This window comes from Perissodus microlepis, chromosome 2 (genome assembly GCF_051167445.1).
Source record: "Perissodus microlepis isolate ML-2025 ecotype Zambia chromosome 2, ASM5116744v1, whole genome shotgun sequence".
Lineage (NCBI taxonomy): Eukaryota > Metazoa > Chordata > Actinopteri > Cichliformes > Cichlidae > Perissodus > Perissodus microlepis.
This window is the reverse complement of record NC_140462.1, coordinates 12,717,628-12,732,341: the sequence shown is the minus strand read 5'-3', so window position 1 is coordinate 12,732,341 and position 14,714 is coordinate 12,717,628. Positions and strand designations below refer to the sequence as shown.

The 14,714-nt window shown below is 43.0% G+C and overlaps 2 protein-coding genes across 3 annotated transcripts; one reads left to right on the top strand and one right to left on the bottom strand.

The window, feature by feature from the left end:
* The first annotated feature begins 1,548 nt into the window (after positions 1–1,548).
* On the top strand, positions 1,549–3,344 carry LOC146392428 (endonuclease domain-containing 1 protein-like). The gene is made up of 2 exons (XM_084947604.1): positions 1,549–2,107; positions 2,370–3,344. Exons 1-2 carry the CDS (start codon positions 1,808–1,810, stop codon positions 2,976–2,978), a joined length of 909 nt encoding a protein of 302 aa, XP_084803730.1. The 5' UTR covers positions 1,549–1,807; the 3' UTR covers positions 2,979–3,344.
* A 4,118-nt stretch (positions 3,345–7,462) lies between these two features.
* Positions 7,463–11,869, bottom strand: LOC146392427 (uncharacterized). 2 transcript variants are annotated; one of them, XM_084947601.1, is made up of 5 exons: positions 11,575–11,869; positions 10,804–11,137; positions 9,361–9,668; positions 8,658–8,769; positions 7,463–8,521 (listed from the first exon to the last, which is right to left on the bottom strand). In XM_084947601.1, the coding sequence occupies exons 2-5, from the start codon at positions 11,114–11,116 to the stop codon at positions 7,494–7,496; spliced, it is 1,761 nt and encodes a 586-aa protein (XP_084803727.1). In that variant the 5' UTR covers positions 11,117–11,137; positions 11,575–11,869; the 3' UTR covers positions 7,463–7,493. The 2 variants fall into 2 exon arrangements, with proteins under 2 accessions (XP_084803727.1, XP_084803728.1); XM_084947602.1 differs by lacking the exons at positions 10,804–11,137; positions 11,575–11,869 and having other exon boundaries at positions 9,615–10,796.
* Positions 11,870–14,714: the final 2,845 nt, after the last annotated feature.

Here is a 14,714-nt window from a genome sequence, read left to right as displayed (position 1 = left end):
AGAAGAGGGCCAGGAAGCTGAAAGTTCTGCCTCCCATTCTACTTTTAAAGTAAAGTAGTCAGGCACTGCTAATCAAATGCAAGTATGACCGGCTCTATAAAAGCAGAGGTTTAGAGCATTCAGATGTTGGTTAACACAATGCCATAATCTTCCCAAGATTGGAAATTCCAGAAAATTCACTCCAAAAATTTGCAACAATGCGAAACTGCTGAAAACCCAAAAGCTCTCTACAGGCCTCAGTTAGCATGTTAAATTTTAAAGGCCATGACCATTAGAAGAAGAATAAACAAGTTTGTCTTGTTTGGAATGCCTCTTTGCTCTAAAAGAACATGGAAGCACCCATTTTTGTGATGACTGGGCCGTGCAATAAAACAATGATCCCAAGCACAGCAGCAAATCTACAACAGAATGGCAGAAAAACAAAAGCATCAAGATATTGCAATGTCCCAGAGAAATTTCAGACCTTAAATTGATGTCCATGATTAAACAGATTAAACTTCTTTGCAACCAACGCTGTAAAGAAGAGTGAACCACAATTCCTCCACAGTGATGTGAGATACTGATAAAGTCATACAGAAAACCATTACTACAACACAGAACCAGTAGCTTGTAGAAAACAAACTTTCCTTTCACACGTAGGTATCAGGATGTGTTTCATTTAGATGTGTGAAAAATATCTAATCTGTAGTTTTCTGCTGTGACCATGGTACTTTCATATTTTTTGCTTTTTCTGCAGAAAAATGTATCGCTAAATGTAGTGAATCACAATTTGTTTGATTAAAAACTGACTAAAATGGAGAATCTCCCCACAAATTGAGCACATAACAAAACAAAGAAGACACATACTGGTAGTAAACATTTGCTATTTTGGCAATTGTGAAATCAGGGAAGCTCTGTGAGGAGCTTTTTTTGTCTTTCAGAATCCTACTGGTTCTGACATCAAGCGGAGTTTTGATGACAGAAGGAAAAACTGCATTACACCGAAACCAATGAGACAGAAAAAGAAACAGAAACATTTGACAGCATGTGATTACATAAATACATAATTTGTCAAATGACTGTCAATAAACACCTGATGCTGCATTAAACATGTGCTGGAGCTGGTTTAGGACAGTGGTAACAGAAACGAGTGTTTGATTTTCATTATTAAAGGATCGCATGTCACACCGCTCTGCCTTAAACGAGATACATGTCTCAAAGTTTTCCATGATGTTTCTTTTTTTTTAGGTACAAAGTGTAATAAGGGAGATTCTCCTGGCCATTAAAAATTCTGGACTAAGTGTACTCAAGATAAAAAATCAACTTGTACGAGACAACAAACAGGGAAGGCAATGTCAGTTCCTGTGACTTTACCACACGTTTTTTGCTCTTTTTAAAACGAATACCATCAGTGCATGTTGTGTGTCATCAGACTGACATAGTGTGACAAATAAAATCCCAGGATTTGTAGAACTCAAGGTGTTCCTACAAGTGTGTAGGTCCAAATTTATCCATTTACCTTGACGAAATTTCCAAATGATTAAAATTTGAAAAGAATCCAAGATTTTTTTTTTTTAAATCTGTGACGCAAACTTGATTCTCAGAAGGGAGCCTGACTGCTCGTTAGCAGGGGAAGTTTGATTGTAAACGTCGATGTGGGTGGGTAAGAACTGTTACCACGCTCTTGGTATAAATGAGGAAACCTCAGCGTTAGATTGCAGATGCAGAACTAACAAACAACAACTGTGGATTATTTTACTCCGGGGATTCGTCTGCTTACTAGAATCTGTTTCTGATCTACAGCTGACCTGCTCATCTGTTACAGAAGATGTCTCAAAGGAATTTGCTCCAACCCTCCATCAGAGCTCTGTTTCTCCTTCTTCTTTGTAGCCTGGTTGTTGGCGAGATCGGCAAGGACTTCTCCCACTGCCCTAATTTCTTCTATAATAAAACTCCCCCACAGGGTGTCACGGCACCAGGATATCAGCCAATATGCCAGCGCTATAGAAACCAGTACCACTTTGCCAGCCTGTATGATCGTCAGCATCGAGTGCCTTTGTTCTCTGCGTACAGACTGAGTCCTGCTGATGGCAAACGACCCAAATCCGTTTGGATGTATGAACCGCAGGTAAGAAGGAGCAGACACTTATTTTATAGTGTTGTGTTCATTGTTTGTTTTTTTTTCCGGTGAAAAATAGAGATTATACGTAAAATACACATGTATGAAAAACACAGTCACATATATATTTTCTTTTGTGAACCCATGAAGAAAGAGACATTTGCATTTTGAGGTCATGTTTAAAGCTATGTGACTGTTTAACTCAAACAGAAGCAGCAAACTCTTTTATAGTTTCTAAACATGTTCATGTCCTTTTTCCTCCATCTGTCAGTTGGCATTTTCCGGTGCCAGCCCAGAGATGAAGCATTTCGACACCCCTGTCGACCAGAATGTGATTGAAAGCCAGGCGGTGCTTGATGACTACAGGAACTCCAGCTTTACCAAGGGTCATCTCAATCCCAGCTTGCACCAGAAGACGCTCGACAACCGGAAAGCCACCTTTACCCTGACAAACATTGTCCCCCAAAAAGAGGGCTCCAACTCTGGACCCTGGAGCAAACTGGAGAATGACGTGTTGAGAGATTTCAAGCTGTTCTGCAACGGGACCATGTACGTGATCACCGGGGCCATGCCATACAAATCTGGGGACCATTGGATTAATAACAGGGTGTCTGTTCCTGAATACATGTGGTCTGCCTACTGCTGCCCATCATTCAAATCTGATCTCCCTAATAATGTGAAGCAGTTTTTCCCCACGTATGCTGCAGTTGGAAGAAACGACCCAAACAGCGGCGAGGAGATTGTGCCAGTTAATAAGAATGCAAAACCCAGCATGCGGGGCTATGATGTGAGGAGGATGCCGTTAGAGAACCTGGAGGGTATCCTGGCAAAAAGACTGGCCATGCCCATCAGTCTGTTTGATAACCGCTGTCAGGCATAAAAGCCTTTAGCTTGACTGGACTCTGATAAACTCGCTGCAGTTTTAATTATTGAGCTTCTGCTTGATTATCGAGGACATGATGGACTGAAATTGTTTTTTTCCCCCTGATTGACTTTGTAAAAATGTCATTTCCCCTCCTGCTAATGTCATTTCGCTCACATTTAATAGAATTATAATTTTCCAATTAATCAAGACTGAAGTGTGTGATTTTAATGTTTATTCTCCAATAGATTCAAAAGGCAAACACAGAGAGTAGCAAGCGCTCAGTTCTTTTAAATAAAACTGCACTGGTTTTAACATGAGTCAGTTATTGATTACATATTACAAATGTACATTTGAGCTGGAACACCATCAATAAATACTAAGTCTATACAAATGTTTGAATTCATCTTTTCCTCTTTACAAAAATGACTTAGTGAATTTCAGCATTAAATCATAGAAAACATTTTAGGGGCAGACAAGCTTTCTGGGTCCCTTTTTTTCAGAGGTTTGCCACTGACGTTACCCAGTTCAACATTTAATGATGATTGTGTCAAACTAAAGAAAAATAGTTGAAATGAGGAACTTTCTCATGAATTATTTGACCACATAAAGAAAATAAATAAACAGCAGACTTGCTGTGAACTGACAGTTGCTAAATAAAGGTCGAACTATGGTAAGGTGAGTTTTTATATGTTCAGAAAATTTGGTTCCCACGAGAGAGCGAGTTTCAGTGACACAAAGAACACGGTTCTCAGGCAAACCAGTGTTTACTGAGACAAGAAGAAAAACAAAGATCAAAGCAAATGGATATGATTTAAATAGTGATTACCCATAGATAGCATCACAGCATTTGTGCTTGGTGTGTTATTTCCAATCTTTCACATCTCTCAAGAAGCCCTAATTTTTATAGAAAACTTGATATAAAGCTGGAGACAGACTCTCTGAAGGAAAATGCTGCAACACCATAAGCGCCCCTTGTTTCTTCTGGCCATTTTTTAATTTATCAGCAAGCAGAAACTATACTGTCACTTGGTAAAAAGCTACAGGAAGTGAATTTATTATCTAACAACATTTATTTTCTAATAAATTAGGTCGTACTCTGGTTTTGGTCACATAGCAGATGGGCCAATGGTGAAACTTAAATGTCTGAACTGCAAATAAGATGTGAGACACAACACATCTCACAGCTGTAGGTCTGGGTTCTTTTTTACTTGTTGTCTTTCCTATTCCTGCAGAAAATGGCTCACTGGAGCTGATCTGATAGCCGTTCCACATTCATGCACCACTCACCCTTACTCTGCAAACAAACTGACCTTCTGACAGATGGACAGCTTTTTTATGTCTTCTTTAAAAAAAAAAAAAAGACTTTAGATTTTTAATATTTATAGAGACAGTGAAAACATATCTGGATACAGACTCTTTGTAGGAAAATGCTACAACACCGCAACTCCCGCATGGCTCTTCCAGCCACTGAAAACATGGTGCTAAATGGGATGCAAACAAAACAACATCAGCTTCTAGCTATCAGCCATCAGACACCATTCAGTTACTTCCTATAGCATTTTACCAAATGCTAATAAAACTTAATATCTGATAGATGTGGTGCACAGCTATACTCGATGATATACAAATGATGAACCACAAGTGAGACGTGAAATGCAACACATTTCACGTGTTGCATTGTGAACTGTTGCATTGTGCACCACATCTAGCTATACTCGATGTGCACAATCACGTGGCAAACAGCCAAATGATGAACCACTATTTAAATCATATCCATTTGCTTTGATCTTTGTTTTTCTTCTTGTCTCAGTAAACACTGGTTTGCCTGAGATCTGTGCAACACATTTCACAGCCTCAACCCTGACTTTTGGGGTTTCTTTCTTTATCTTTTCCTGATGTTGCAAAAAATGTACTAATGGAGCCGTCCTGGTTAGAGCTGCAGCACAACTGAGCTGTTCTGGGTCAGGAGGCCAGAAATGAATCTTTCCAGGGTTCTCTCTCGTCACACCTGACTGGCCGAGCTAACAAACACAGCTTGTTAGCTTAGTTTGTAGTTGTTCTACATTCACGCACCGCTCACCCAGAACCTGCAAACAAACCAAACTGCTGAGTGTCATACTGTTTTATGTCTTTTTTAAGTTACTCTAGACTTTAGCCGCTATTTAAAAACTACAAAGACACAGTATCTTATGTCAAATACACAGCGTGCCAGGTTATGTCAAAGTGCTGTTTTCATTGCATAGTGCAAGAAAGCCCTTCAGTCAATCAGAAATATCAGTAAGTGAGATTTATATCTGTATAACTAGTGCACAAAAGAAACTCTCAACAACAGCCCAACACTTGAATATGTCTAATATGGCAATATTTTTTATAATTATAATATGATCATGACTCAGACAACATAAAATAAGTTGACTTTTGTATGAAAGCACTTCTATTCATCAGCCTAATCTATTTTATTACAGTTTAGCTCAGTAAAGTCTCGCCAGTGCACTGTGAATTAGTTTAACCTTAACAGATCTAGTTTTGATTTTTCCTTAAGGTCTGAAAATAGATAAATTCAATAAGACTTCAAATAAAGAGCAGTTTCGTTCTACTTCCGTAAAACGTTTAACTTTCTATTTACTCATAATAACCACAAAGAAGCGACGTAGATAAAAACAGAACAACTCTGGCCATGGAACATGCAACCCTTTCCTTGCATGACTGCAGCCTGCACACAGGCAGTAATGAACAGCTTTGTCATAAAGATGAAACATTTTTTTTCAGCCAGACTGAATGTGAAGCTCTTCCCAACACACATTTTCTAAAATGTGACGGAAAGCCAAGCAGTGTTTGAGGATAAAAGCAGGTCTATTTAAACTGAGGGCCCCCTCACTCCCATGCTGCACTAGAAAAGCTGCGAGGCCATCGACACCCTGAGAAACATGATTACACTGTGGGTAGAACTCCAGCACTCGGCCCTTGAGTCATCTGGTACGAGTAAGTTGAAGATCCCGTCAGAACCAGCCTGAAGTGGGCTGGATAGATGACAAGCAGGGCTGTCGTTAGTGAGCACAGATGGTCTACTTTGCTCTTTCTTCAAATATGAACTTCCTGACTTGGAGATCTTTTCCCCTCGACACACATCATGCTGCTGTGGGAAGAACAGAAATAATCCTGAGAGTGGAGAGGACTTTGCGAATTAGGTTCACCACCTTTCTAATATCAGGACTTAGCTGTAGAGTGGGCGATCATGAGGGAAAACATCAATCTACCCTCACCTACCACTTCACCTTGCTAATAGATTGCCTTTTGCCTTAACTCTTTCTGTCATAGAGTCAACAAGGTGCTGGAAAGTGTTGATGCAGGCTCAATCATCTGGGTAAGGAAATCCCAGAAAGTTGATTCTGTTTCTATTCCATGGGAGAAACGCTTCCTCACTTATTCAAGTGGCTTTTTCAGTCTCAGTTGACTAAATAGAAATCATCAGAAACAGAAGTCAGCTGAAACCGAAGATATCACTTGGATGAGTGATGAAATGTTTCTCTCACAGAAAACGCTACGTCCAGATGAACAGAATCAACTTTGTGGGGAGATGCTGGAAACACTCCTCACAGGGTTTGGTCCATATTGACAAGATAGTTCGAGATGGTTGTGTGTGGGAAAATCCAAGTAGATAAGCTGCTTCTGAAATACTCAAACAAGCCCACGTGACAACAACAACAACCACGCCACGTTCAAAGTCACTTAAATCTTTCTTCCCATTTCTGATACTTGGTTTGAATTTGTTGTCTTGACATGCATGAATGCAGTGAACGCATGCATCCAGTCAGCTGACTAGACACATGCATTAACAAGTAGCTGAACAGGTGTACCTAATAAAGTGGCTGGCGAGCATCTCCATTTGATAGCCATCATTAACAAGAAGTTCTGAAAAAGCAGCAGCTCTTTGAACAGCAAATGTTTTAGTCCTTGAATGAATGTTTAATGAAAATGTTGCCTAGTGATGGCTGAAAATTACAATTTATGATGAAGGTAGTCACACAAAAAAGCTTTATAGCGTATTATTCACTAACCCGAAACTTTTCCTGATGAATTAAGATGTTTATTTTCTAGCAATGTGACGAAAACACAAACATACAAAATACCAAACTGTCAATTATGTCATCCAAAAAAGAAAACAAGGCCATCAGCTTTAACGTACTGATAAAGAGGTATAAATGAACGATGTATTCATCATTATAAATAAGTCCTGGCTGTGCACGTACATACAAATAATAATACTTCCAGTTAAAATGGCTAGATGGCGGAGACTGACTTTATTTCCCTTTCAACACAAAAACACCAACCAGTCCTTCCTGCCAGCTTTTTAAAATGTGCCTTCATTGTTTACTCGACCAAAGTCTGCCATGTATGTGCTTTGTTATCTTACAGATAATCACAGGGAAAGACATGAGATTGTAACAGTCACATTCATCAGCTAAATTCTACCACAACCATAAAAAAAACACACACAAAAAAAAAAAAACACTGTTTATTGTGAAGCCTCTAAAAACACTGATGGTTCTTCAGTTGCTCCACATCACTAAAGCCCCTTCCACAGTTGGAGCACTGGAGTGTTGCCTTTTCGCTGTTGTGTATGAGTTGGTGTCTCTTTAGGTACTCCACACGGCTGAAGCGCTTGCCGCATGCTTCACAGCCGTATGGACGTTCACCTGTGTGAATCCGCTGGTGCCGTTCCAAATTACCAAGGCGACTAAAGCTGCGTCCACAGTGCTGGCAACGGTGCGGCCTCTCACCCGTGTGCACCAGATGATGGCGCTCCAGCGACCGTGAGTGTGTAAAACGCTTCCCGCAGATCTCGCAGCAGTGCGGCCGCTCGGCGGCGCAGGCGCACTCGTGGTTCTTCAGAGCCCAGGCGTGGCTGAACGTGTTGCCGCAGTGAGCACAAGGGAAAAGACTGTCCTCTGCTCCGCTGCTCTGTAAATGGGCGCCACCTAGTGGACACGGGTGCTCCTCCAGCTCGGCCTCCGAAGTGAAGCCTCCTCCACATTGTGGGCAGAAGTGGAGCAGGTCCCCGCCGCCCTCCTCTTCCCCGGCGCTCTCCCAGACGCTCCCCGGAGCAGATAGGTGGGGTGGAGGCTCCGACTCTCCGTGCTCCACCACATCCTCTACAGGCATGACTGGAGCTGAGTCGCTCTCTCTTAACTTCTTTGACCAGCCTAACCTCAGCTCCACATCCCCAGCCACTCCCAACCTCTCGCCCTCCTTCACCCTGCCTTGTCCTATCTGGTCCTCTTTGTGCAGAGTGGGTGGCTGAGGCTCCAGCTCTCCATCCTGCTCCATTCCATCGAGACCAATGTACTTAGGGGCCAAGCTGATCTCGGACCCACACACCACTTCTGAGTCACGTTGAGAAGCCTGCTCGCGGCCTCTTTCGGCCCTTAACGCAGACTCCAGGCCCCTCAGCTCATCCACGGTCATTCCCCCCTCTGATGGTTCTGCAGAGCCCACCTTCCAGTTCTCCTCTTCACTCTCCCCTGGATGAAGAGTCGGGGGACGGTCTGACAGATCTCCTGAGCAGAAACAGAAGGAGGAGGAGAGAGTGAACGAGCTGGTGTGGGCAATCATTTCCGTTTTCCTTCAGCTACTGGTCTCTGAACATTTTCTCTAACTTGCCCTCCCTCACTCAGTGAGTCCTGGGCTCATTACCTTCACTCGGGGTTCTGGAGCCAGCGTGGAGGTTCTGGTTGGGCGGATGCATCTTCAAAGCCTCCTTGATTAGTCGGAGAGAGGCAGGCTGATAACCCTCTGTTTGGGCCAACTGCATAGAGAAGCAGAAAGAGAGCTACTGTACTGGGTAATCAACTGAGTCCAGGTACAATGAGACATTCACTATTAAATTTACTCTTGTTCTAAAAAAGCTTGTTAAATTTCCACATGATATGTTTACAATGCACCTGAAATAAAGATATACAGCTAGGTGAAGGACTCCTTTCAAGCGGTGAAAGACTTCACAGAGCAGGGAGGCAAATTTATGCACATTATGCATGGTTTGAATATTCAAATCCAGAAGAGAAATGAAGAGTGGATCAGCGTCCTGCCACTTGGTGATGTGGTGGAAAGCTTTTCTAACAGTAGTGTTTCTCCCTAAAAGCTTGCTGTGCTTGAGATATGAAGAGCCCCACTCCTGGCTCCTCTGGAAGCTAAATATCAAATCAATAGGCTTCACTTTATCCACTATATCTCTGCAGTGATCTGATAGAAGAAGAATTTGAGCAAAACTCTTTCTGTATTATTATCGTCTGTCTGTGTCTACATGCTCTCTCAGTGTTTATGAAGCTGCAGAGCAGAGCAGAGATGCTGTGCCACTTTCTCCTCCTACTCCTCCTCTGAGAAAGCCTGTCTCCCTCACCTCCTCTTTGATGTTGGCCTTCTCCTCCCCCTCACCGCTGAGGCTGCCCTCCCTTTCCTCTTCCTCCACCATCCCTCCCTCGTCTTCTTCATCCCGGGGGAACTGGATGAGGTACATATCTTTGGCCTCCTTCCCCCCTCTTCCTCCCGCTCCTGCTACCATGCCCACAGTTGCTCCACTTCCTCCTCCTCCTCCTCCTCCACCACCACCAGCACCGCCACCACCTCCTCCTCCTCCTCCTTCCTTCCACACACCTCCAGGCCACGCTTTGCCATAGGCTGCTGCTGGGCCTTTTTTTGACTTGCCTCCTGTGGAGAAGGGAGGGTGGTGAAGGAGGTGAGAGGAAGGAGAAAGTGAAGGGGAGGGGGAGAAGCAGGAAGAATGGCAAATGAAATATGAGGGGGAGAGAGATAGGTGGGAGGATGTGATTGGAAGGCCAGGGGAGGGAGAGATGAAGGAGAGAAGAGGGTGGAGAAGTGGGAGACGAGGAAGAGGAGGAGGATGAGGGGATTGGAGATGCAGACGGGAACAGGAGTGAGAGCAATGGGAGCAGGCGGCGGAGGAGGAGTTAGCATGATGAACGAGTTGAGGAGAGGGGGCGTGGAAGGACAGACAAGAGAGCGGAAAGGAGAGAAAAACATGTGACAGCGAGGAGTGAGAGAGAGGCGGAGAGGAGAGGAAGAAGTGGAGTTGGTGGGGGTCAAAAGAGGGGCAGGAGGAAGAGGAGGAAAGAAGGAGGGCACGGTGAAGGAGAAAAAGATAAAAGTAGGATGGAGAGTTGAAAAAGATGAGATAGGAAGAGAGAGAGAGGAGAAGTGGAGAGGGAGTGTGTAATTATGGAGGGTGGTGGAGGTGGTGAGAAGCAGGAGAGGAGAGGGGGAGTGTGTGTGTGTTCAACGTGATGAAGTAGAGAGAGAGCAGAGCAGAAGGAGGTGGGGGCAGGGAGAATAGGAAAAGGAGGAGAGGGCGTGAGGAGAAGAGGAGCGGGAAGGGGAGGAGGTAGAGTTGGAGGGAGACGGAGAGAAGTGAAGGAGGTGGGGGGGGGAGGAACCAGGCAGGAAGAGAGGAAAGGAGGGAGTGAGCAAACGCACAGAAAGAGCGAAAGGAGTAGGAGGGACAGAATGCAGCGGAGAGAGGAGAGGGGGAGGTGAAGGACAGAGGGAGAGCGAACATGAAGAGGAGGCGGAGGAGGAAGGGGGGTGAGGAAGGAGGAGGGAGGGAGAGATCAGCTCTTGCCAGATGGTTTTCCAACAAAACAAGTGCGTCTTCACATAAACTGCACATAGACTGCATAGCATTCACATTGTTATTCACGTTAAAGCCACAATCATAGGGAAATACTGCAGGATGTGCTGATAAGCTGCCATTGAACTGTATACATCATGCAAACTAAAGGTAAACAGGAAGAAAAGCTCCAAGTCACCACACACAGCAAATACTTACGAGTCACGTCAAGTTTTCTCTTCTGCCGGCCTCCAGCTTCCTCCTCCGGTGCTGCTGCCGCCACCAGCCCGGCGTTGCGGCGGTTGGCAGCCCAGCCCATGCCGTACTTGCGCTCGGTTCTCAGTTTGCTCTCGGTGAGCCTCAGCCGCAGTTTGAGAGCCTCGTTCTCCTTCCTGTTGAGGGACAGCTCCACCAGGTAGTCGTTCACCGTCTCCTGGAAGAGTTTGGTGATCTCGCACACCGAGGCACGGATCAGGCTGTCCATGACGGCGGTCAGATGCGTCTCAAATGTGGTCACCGATTCTTCCATCATCCTGTCCGCGGGGCTGCAGATCTGATGACGGTTTCACACACAGTTCGTGATCAGTTGTAACACAGCTTTCCTGCTATGATCGCAAAAGTTTTCAATCGTGTGATCAACTCTGCCCCATAGCCGCTGTTGGTTAACTTTACTGGCTAACCTGCTGCTAAAAAAATAAACCTAAATGATTACGGCAGTGAAATGAGACAGGGCTCCGTGAATAACATCACGGTCATTCCGCCTCTGTTACAACTTAATTAAAGACTATACCTGCCCGGTTAAACTGTGCAGTGCCAAGGCGGCGATGCTGGTTAATCGACGCCAAAAGCACAACCCCCGTCAGCCCGGCTTGTTAGCAAACTTATAATGCTTCTCGGCGTGCATTAATGTTAAAGTACAGCTGGAGCAGCAGCCTCTCCGTAACGTTGGAAAGTGCTAGCAGACTGGCTAGTTTAGCTTTGTATACGCACCGTTTGTCGGATGACACCGAGGAGCCACCACGGCGTGAAACGGCGGCAAAGGTGTAATTTCACGGATCACGGAGACGCTCGGCAGCTGTTTGTGTGCCGAAATACGGCGACAAAGGATAGCGCCATCCAACTTCTGCCCTCTCTCTCTCCCTGCCAGTTCCCTTCTTGTCTCATCCAGCACTGCTTTTAATACTTGAGAACACTACGCATGCCCGGTACCGTAATTACGCTACACTCAAGAGCAGCCGCACCCTGGAAATACCAAGCACTCAGGTTTCACACGCCACTTTTTAAATAATAATTTCATCAGTGGTGATGATTTTTTAAAGACATAAGGATACATAAGAGCTTCCGCTTGATATTATTGTTTTTAGCACGACCCATTTGTCACATGATTGCACACGTTTTCTTCTCAATTTCATAGTCAGGGGTGGCGAAAGTACAGACTTTATTTACTTAAGCAGAAGTTGAGATATCTAGGCTAAAAAAAATACTCCAGTAAAAGTTGAAGTACTGAAGCAACTTTTTGCTTATAAAGTTGAAATTCAGCGAATGAGCCTAAACATCACCAGCTTAAATGCAAATTCATCTCTGCAACTTGATGCAACCTAAGCCTGACCATGAGCACCACAGGCACTGTGCACCAATCCAACACAGAGCTTTACTGTGAATTCACCACATTAATGCAAACGAACCTGTTTATCCTGGACAAAACTACCCAGTATTTTCATGCAACATTTGAATAACACAAAGTTAGTACAGCTTAGATTGTTTTGCAGGACAAAACAAAATATACATAATTTGTTACAGCATATTATATACAAATCCAATGCGTGATTGAAAATGATGACATCATATGTAAGATTTAAATCTTCAGTTTATCAGTCCTTACCCTTACACATAACCTCTCTTCTTCCCCTTCTGTCTATCTTTCTGCATCTTTCTATATCAAAGAGAGCTAACTTTCTACAAGTTAGCTCTCTCTTTTCTCTCTCTGTGAAATACATCCGCTGGTACTTTAACTAGCAACAGACTGTGCTGCAAAATGCACACAGCTGACAGAAAAGTTGGATTTAAAATTACTACTTAATAAAAACGTCACTCCCTTCATGCTGTCTCCTCTTCTGTAGCGCTAAACAGTTTCTGAAGTATCGCAAACAAAAACACATGCACTCCTTCCACCGACTTTAACTCCCGAGTATAAACGCTATAGATGAACCAAATGTAAGAGTCTGTTAGAAAATGTAAGTAGTAGAAGTAGTAGTAGCAGAAGTGCGGATATTTCTTTAAAAATGTAGGGAGTGTACAGTAACGAAGTATTTGTACTTAGTTACTTCCCACCTCTGTTCATAGTTGAGTAGTTTTAAGACAGAAGTGCGTATACAATTGCATTACCAGTTGCAGAAAGAAACGACAAAGTTAGCATAGTAGAATACTAAAGTTTTTCATGTTCTTTTACTTTAAAGGGTTTTAATTGTTTCATTGTTTGAAAATACATTTGCAAATCCGTTTGCCTAAATTTAAAAATAAGACAAACATAATAATAACAATAATAATAATAATAATAATAATAATAATAATAATAATAATAATAATAATAATGCAGAAATAAGGATTTTTGGAAATGAATCTTAAATCATATCCTTTGACAGAGGGATAAGAGTCTGTCATCACTTAGCAGCACTGAAATTGGGGATCAAATTTTTGTGGAAACAAACACAGATAATGTTCTTAACAAGAAAGAAAGCACATCGATTTGATGCTCACCTGGAGTGCATTGTGACATGGAAAGTTGCTATATACATACAGAGTGATGCAGATAAATGTAAAAAAGTTATAAACATTATGTATTTTTGGAGTGCAGATATTGCTGCCCTAGCTAGATCTTGAGTATGAGAGTGTGGTTTATGGATCTGCATCAAAAGCACTTCTTGCAGGATTGGATATTGTCCAGGCTTGGGATCTCATATCTCTCAGGGCTGTAAGATCATTAGTAGTGTGTGTGTGTGTGTGTGTGTGTTTGTGTGTGCTTCAAGCTGAAACAGGAGAGATGCCACTGTGTGGAGGAAACAGCTGTTAGAACATTACTTGTTGAAGTTCAGAGGTCATGGAGACAAAGACTCATCAAAACCAACCTTAAAGATACCCTGGAAATGAGAAGGAAGAAAGAAGTCAAGTGTTAGGAGGGGATCGAGTGGCAAGAAGCATGGGAACGTGTGACAACTGGCTATTTTCATACAGCTTTGTTATGACCTTCAGTCACAATGTGGACACTTTAGACACTTAAGACATGAAAATAGAAATTGACTGACTGCACCTCAGGTAAAGAAATAATAAAGCGTTCATTTAGTACTTGAGTTTTATTGATGTGGAAAGAGGAGACATGCAAGATATTTTTAAATCGATACTGACAGATCTGTGGAGAAGGATAAGGGTGCCCATTTTTTTGAGAATTTCACTGGTGTCTGATGTGACTAAAATCAGAACATGACAGTAATGAAGTGCCACACAGAAGGACCGAATCTAAGACACATACAGAAGAAAACCCATAGACAAATTTTAGCATGGAGCAAATAAGTGGAATTGTGTGTTTGTAGACATGCAAGTGATACGTTCTTCTAGATTTCATGGAGCAATATCCTTGAAAGTAAATACTTAAGGAGGTCAGTTTGATTAGATTATTTCTTCATGAAAACCTGAGATATAGACATAAGATTTCTTAAGCTGCCTACGAGCCTGAAACTGCAGGAAAGAACCCTTAAAATAACTACGATTCCCCCCTGCTGGAAAGATGGTGCAAAATTTCAGAGGAGAAGGAGTAAGTTTGATGAAGCATTAGAAAGTGTTCCACAGGATGGAGAGAGCAGACTTCAGCGGAAGCAGAGGTGATGAGGAGGGTTGGGGTAGGTATGGTGATAAGAAGAGAAATGCAAAAGGACAGATGCTAGTGGGGTTTTTTCTGAAAAGGATGGAAATGCCTGTGGTGAATACTTCCTTTAAGGAGAGCAAGGAACATTAGCTGATGTATAAGATTGGAGGAAGCTAAGCACATCCAAAAGGTGCAATCTCAATTTAATCAGGAGACTGTAAGGTGGTGGCAGGGGAGAATGTAGCTAGACACCATTCAATAGTAGTCTGTA

Excerpts from the sequence above, each read along its gene's own strand:
- LOC146392428 (XM_084947604.1), top strand. The coding sequence starts at position 1,808 with ATGTCTCAAAGGAATTTGCTCCAACCCTCCATCAGAGCTCTGTTTCTC. Across the intron at positions 2,108-2,369 it reads TTTGGATGTATGAACCGCAG|TTGGCATTTTCCGGTGCCAG; the intron begins GTAAGAAGGAGC and ends TCCATCTGTCAG.
- LOC146392427 (XM_084947601.1), bottom strand. The coding sequence starts at position 11,116 with ATGATGGAAGAATCGGTGACCACATTTGAGACGCATCTGACCGCCGTC. Across the intron at positions 9,669-10,803 it reads GAGAAAACTTGACGTGACTC|GAGGCAAGTCAAAAAAAGGC; the intron begins GTAAGTATTTGC and ends CCTTCTCCACAG. Across the intron at positions 8,770-9,360 it reads AGGCCAACATCAAAGAGGAG|TTGGCCCAAACAGAGGGTTA; the intron begins GTGAGGGAGACA and ends TTCTCTATGCAG.